This window comes from Phasianus colchicus, chromosome 1 (assembly GCF_987193195.1).
Source record: "Phasianus colchicus chromosome 1, bPhaCol1.hap1.1, whole genome shotgun sequence".
In the NCBI taxonomy this organism is placed as follows: domain Eukaryota; kingdom Metazoa; phylum Chordata; class Aves; order Galliformes; family Phasianidae; genus Phasianus; species Phasianus colchicus.
In genome coordinates this window covers 136,250,630-136,255,975 of record NC_143436.1, presented here as the reverse complement: position 1 = coordinate 136,255,975, position 5,346 = coordinate 136,250,630, and the positions used below count along the sequence as shown (strand labels likewise).

The following is a 5,346-nucleotide window of genomic DNA, read 5'->3' as shown; positions in this document are numbered from 1 at the left end:
ACCTATATATATAGATAAATATATATATATGTATTTGCCTCCCTACGCAGTCTGCTTGTTTTTAGTGCTGTGTGCATATTTTCATTATTATTATTATTATTATTATTATTATTTTCTTCCTGGAAAAAAAACAAAACAAAACAAAACAAAACAAAAAAACCCAACAAAACAAAGTGGCCCTTCTCATTTTGCAGAATATATCGCTTTATAGATATCTATGTTCCCAGAGTGGGTATCTGCCTTGCACCAAAATCCTACGGTTTGGCCAAGGAAAACAGAGGTGCTGGCACGCAGCAGGCCCCCTCTGATTGATCACATCGCTTTGCTTCTGCTTTCCTTTCTTTTCTTTTCTTCCTTTTTTTTTTTTTTTTTTGTTTTTTTTTGTTTTTTTTGGATCGCTCCCATTGTGAAAAATCAAAATAAAAAAAAAATAAAAAGAAAGAAAGAAAATAAAGAAAACAAAGGAAAAAATAACAAAAAGAAAAAAAAGAAAAAAAAAAAAAGGAGGGAAGGGGTAGAGGAAAAGGAGGGGAAGGGGAAAAAAAAAAGTTTCCGTGATTGAGAGAAGAGCCCTTTGGGGATAGGGGAGAGCAAGGGGGGGAGGAGGGAAGAGGTGCAGACCCCATCGCTGCGAGAGGGGCTCAGGGGGGGGAAGGGAGGGAGGCGAAAAGCAAAAACCCGAACAGAAACCCAAGGCAGAACCCACCCGGCCGAGCCCTCTTCCCACAGCAGCCCCCGGCACATCTGCAGTTTTGGTGCATTACGCATCTCCACCCCGTTCTCCCAACGCAGCGGAAACGCTCTCGCTCGGCTCGACCTTTCCCGGCGCTCCCTCTCGCTATCGATCCCGTATAGACAGATAGATCCAGGCGCCCGCCTCTATCCGTACATATACCGACACGGGCGGCCCGAGCGAACCCGGACCGCGCGCGCGTGTGTGTGTGTGAGTGCGTGCGTGCGTGCGTGTGAGTGTGAGTGTCCGTGTCCGTGTGTGTGAGCGCGGCGTTCGCCACCGCCGCCGCCGCCGCCGCCGCCGCCGGAGCTCTCCCGGCCCGGCCCCGCGGAGCCCCGCTCACTGCACGCCGCTCTGCAGTCCGTGGTGAGGGGGCGGCGTGTCGGAGCTGACGGCGCCGACCTGCGAGTAGACATCGTCGGGGGTCTGCTGCTGGATCCCCGGCGGGGTCATGCGTTTCTCTTTCTGCCTCCGATTGCAAAACCAAACCCTGACCACCTCCTTCTCCAGCTGCAGGCTGTCCGCTAGGTTCGTAATCTCCTGGGCGGAGGGCTTGGGGCATTTCAGAAAGTGGCTCTCCAAGGCCCCCTTGACACTCACCTCGATGGAGGTCCGCTTCTTCCTCTTCCTGCCCTGCGCCGCGATCTTGTCGATGCTGGTGGGGCTGCCGGTGGAGGAGTCGGCTTCCTCCAGCCACTTGTTCAACAAAGGCTTCAGCTTGCACATGTTCTTGAAGCTGAGCTGCAGGGCCTCGAAGCGGCAGATGGTCGTCTGCGAGAAGACGTTGCCGTACAGGGTGCCCAGCGCCAGCCCCACGTCGGCCTGCGTGAAGCCCAGCTTAATCCGCCGCTGCTTGAACTGCTTGGCGAACTGCTCCAGGTCGTCCGAGGTCGGCGTGTCCTCGTCCGAGTGCGCCTCGTGGCTGTTGACGGCGCCGTGGTGCGGCGCGTGGTGCCCGGGGTGCGGGTGGTGGTGATGGTGGTGGTGCCCGGGATGCTCGCCCAGCTCCGCCGTCTCGCCGCCGCGCACCAGCCCGGGGTGCACCAGGCTCTGCCCGCCGCCCGCGGGGCTCAGCATGCCGTTCACCGTGAAGCCCCCGGGCTGCGAGTAGAGGAGCGACTGCTGCTGCTGCTGCCCGCCGGCCATGGCGGGCAGGTGGGCGGCCGCCGCCGCCGCGCCCCAGGCCGCGGGGTGCCCCTGGTGCGGGGGGCCCAGGTGGGGCGGCCGGTGGTGCAGCGCCGCGCCCGCGTGCAGCTCCTCGCGCCCGCCGCCGCCCTTCACGTCGGGCGGCGGCGGCGGCGGCGGCTGCTGGGGGCTGCCCGTCATGCCCACGGGGCTGCCGGACCAGGGCGAGCCCGCTTCGGCGGCGGCGGCGGCGGCGGCGGCGGCGGCGGCGGCGGCGTGGGGCAGGGCCGTCACCCACTGGTGGGCATGGCTCAGCATATGGCCGCCGTTGCTGGCGGCCATGGCGCCCGGCATGAAGTCGCTCTGGACCATCTTGGCCGCCGGGTCGCCGCGGTAGCCGCCCGCCACCGAGGTGACGGCCACGCCGCCCGGCTGCATGCCCCCGCCGCCGCCGCCGCCGCCGCCGCCGCCCGAGTCGGCGTGGACGATGGAGCCGGCCGCCAGGATGCCGTTGCCGGGGAGGTAGGGGTTGGAGGTGGCCGCGGCCATCCCGCGCCCGCCGCCCGCCGCTCGCCCCCGCCGCGCCGCCGCCGCCGCCGCCGCCGCCGCGCCGCCGCCGCGAGCGCCCTTGCCCGGCGCTGCCGGGGCCGCTGCCGGGGCCGCCGCCCGCGCCGCCGCCGCCGCCTTCCCAGCGTCGCCGGGGCGCCGGGCGCGGGGTTCACCTGCTAGCGCCGCGCCGCGCTCCGCTCCGCCCGTCCGCCGGCCGTCCTGCGCTGGGCGAGCGCCGGGACTGCTCGCCTGCTGCCGCTCGGTGCTGCCGGTGCCGCCGGGGTGATGATGGTGGGGTCGTTGGTGGTGGTTGTTTGTTGTTGTTGTTGTTGGTTGGTTGTTGTTTTTTTTTTTTTTTTTTTTTTGGCTTTTCTCTCTCGTTTTCCGGGGGGAAAAAAAAAATAAAAGGAGATTCGCGCTTTTCTCTCCTCCGCCTTCTTCTCGCCCGACTTTGCCGCCGCTCGCGGGGAGGAAACCAAACAAAGGCTAAAAAGCGGCCGGGAGTGGGGGGGGGGGGGGACCGGCGAGCCCCCGCGCTTCGCCCCGGCGCTCCCCTAGGAGTACATCTCCGCCGCGCAGCCTTCCCCGCTCCGAGCGAAACTTTTCCTCCTCTTCCTCCTCCCGGCGCGGAGCGGGAGGGGAGGGGGGGGGCGGGGGGGATCTCTCGTCCTCTCTCTCCGGCTCTCCTCTCCTCCTCGCTCTCGGTTCGCTCTTTTATTCGCAAGTTTCGCCGGCGTCCGGAGCAAACTTCCCGCGGTGATGCTGCTGGCGGTGATGATGCATTTCTCAAAGTTGCGCCGCCGCCGGAGCGCTCAGTGCCCCGCGCAGGCAGCGCCTCTCCGCTGCCCTTTCTCCGCAGCCCCGGCCCGAGCCAGGCATGGTCTCTCCCTACGTCTCCTCGAAGCGTTCGGATTAAGAAAAAAAGAGAGGGAAAAAAAAAAAAAGTCAAAAAAAAAAAAAAAAGAAAAATCCCAAAGTTGGGTTCTCTCGGCACCTCGCGGGTTGTTTCTCCCTCTCGCGCTCTCTCTCTCTCTCTCTCTCGTTCTCTCTCCCGTTTCGTTTCGCTTTTTTTTTTTTTTTTTGGTGTTTGTTTTGCTTTTTTTTTTTTTTTTTTTTTTTTTTTTATTTTAATTCCAGCAGTTGGTCGAGGGAGGAGGAGGAGGAGGCGGAGGAGGAGCGCCTTTGCCGGAGAGGTGTGCGTATGTGTGTGTGCATATATGGTATCCTTTATACACTAACTCCGGCGGGGAACTTGGCTGCCGGGCTGGCTGCACGCACTGCCGGGGCCGGAGTCCCGCCGCTCTCCTCTCCCCGCCTCCCTCTCCCGGGCCGTGCCCGCTCCCTCCCCTCCCTCCTACCGCCCTCCCCGCTCGGGGCCGCCCGGCCCCGCTGCTCGGCGCCCGCCCGCCGCCGCCCCCGCCGATTGGCCACCCGCCCCGTGACGGACAGCGCGGCCCCCCTTCCGCCCGTTCCGATTGGCTGCCTTTTAATTTAGGCAAAGCTGGAAGTGCCCCCCCCCTCCCCCCCCCCCCCCGCTTCTCCTCTCCTCTCCTTTTTTTTTTTTTTTTTTCCTCCGCCTCCCTTTCCCCTCCCTCCCTCCTTCCTCCCCTCCATCCGTCCCTGCCCTCCTCCCCTTAACTCTTCGCGCCCGGCGAGCGGGGGGGGGGGGGGGGCTAGGAGGGGGGGCACCATAATTAATGACAACAACAATAACAGCAGCACCAGAGACAACAGCACCATCACCACCTTTATGCTCCCCCCTCCCCATCCTATCTCTTTGCCCCCCCACCCCCCATCTCTCTCGGGATGCTTCCCCCTCCACCCCCCGATTTCATTCTTCCCCCTATTTCTCCCTTTGTCTGCCCCCGGGGCCGCCCCGTCGGGAGGGAAAGGGGTGGGGGGAAGGACAGGAGGGAGCCCCGAGCGGGCGGAAAGGGTTAAGGGGGGCGGGGGAAGGCGAGATGCGCCCAAGCGGAAACGCCGCGCACGGGCGGCCTCAGTGAACCGAGGGGGAAAAAGAAAAAAAAAAAAGAAAAAAGAAAAAGAATGAAAAAAAAAAAAAAAGAAGAAAAGAAAAAAAAAAAAAAGGGAAAGTGGCGACGACAACAACAGCGCGGGCGGACGGAGCGCTCCGCGGGGACTGACAGCGCAGGGGCACCGCTCGGACGTTCGGCGTTCCCACGCCACGCGTGTGCGCCCCGGAGAGCGGGGGAACCCCGCGGGGAGAGCGGTGGTGAACCCCGACAGAACGAGGTTGGGTGGGGGATGGAAGGGGGGTTACTTTCGGTGTCCCCAAAGGTCTTCTGTTTTATATTTCTTAAAATGTATAGCAAAGCCTCAACACAGATTCCATTGACTCAATGGGAGATCTCCAGGTGCAGCCGCTCGAGCGCTCCGTGCCAGAGCCCCGTGTTTTCCTTTCCAGCCGATTTTGCTTGGATCGGGCTCAAAAAGCCGAGCGAGTCTCGTGGTTTTGTTTACACTGAATGGGGAGGATAGGAGCGGTGCCATGGGGCCGTCTTTCATTAATATACAGTGAGGATTTTGTCTAAATTACCGCTATGAATTTCACAGTGCGCGCTTTCAAAAGCCGTCTCAGGTGGCCCGATGGAACGTGATAGCGCCTCTGCAAACAGATCCACGTCTGAACATAGAGGGAGGGGGGGAGAACCCCCCCCTAATAATAATAATAATAATAATAATAATAATAATAATAATAATAATAATAATAATAATAATAATATAACCTCCCCCCCACTTCCCCCCCCACCCTCCCGAGAGCAGCAGCAAAATAAGGCTGCGGCGGGAGCAGCGCCTTTTATTTAAAAGAAAAAAAAAACCCAACTTAGTTCCCCAACTCTTCCCGCCCCCTCCCTCGCGGAGTGTGATTGTTTTGTCTGGAAAAAAACCCAAAGTATAACAAGGGGAGAACAGTTAGT

The 5,346-nt window shown here is 60.6% G+C and overlaps 1 protein-coding gene across 1 annotated transcript; it reads right to left on the bottom strand.

Annotated features, from left to right (window-relative positions):
- Positions 1-511: 511 nt before the first annotated feature.
- POU3F3 (POU class 3 homeobox 3) lies at positions 512-2,407 on the bottom strand. The gene has a single exon (XM_031605139.2). It carries the CDS (start codon positions 2,405-2,407, stop codon positions 1,073-1,075), a length of 1,335 nt encoding a protein of 444 aa, XP_031460999.1. The 3' UTR covers positions 512-1,072.
- Positions 2,408-5,346: the final 2,939 nt, after the last annotated feature.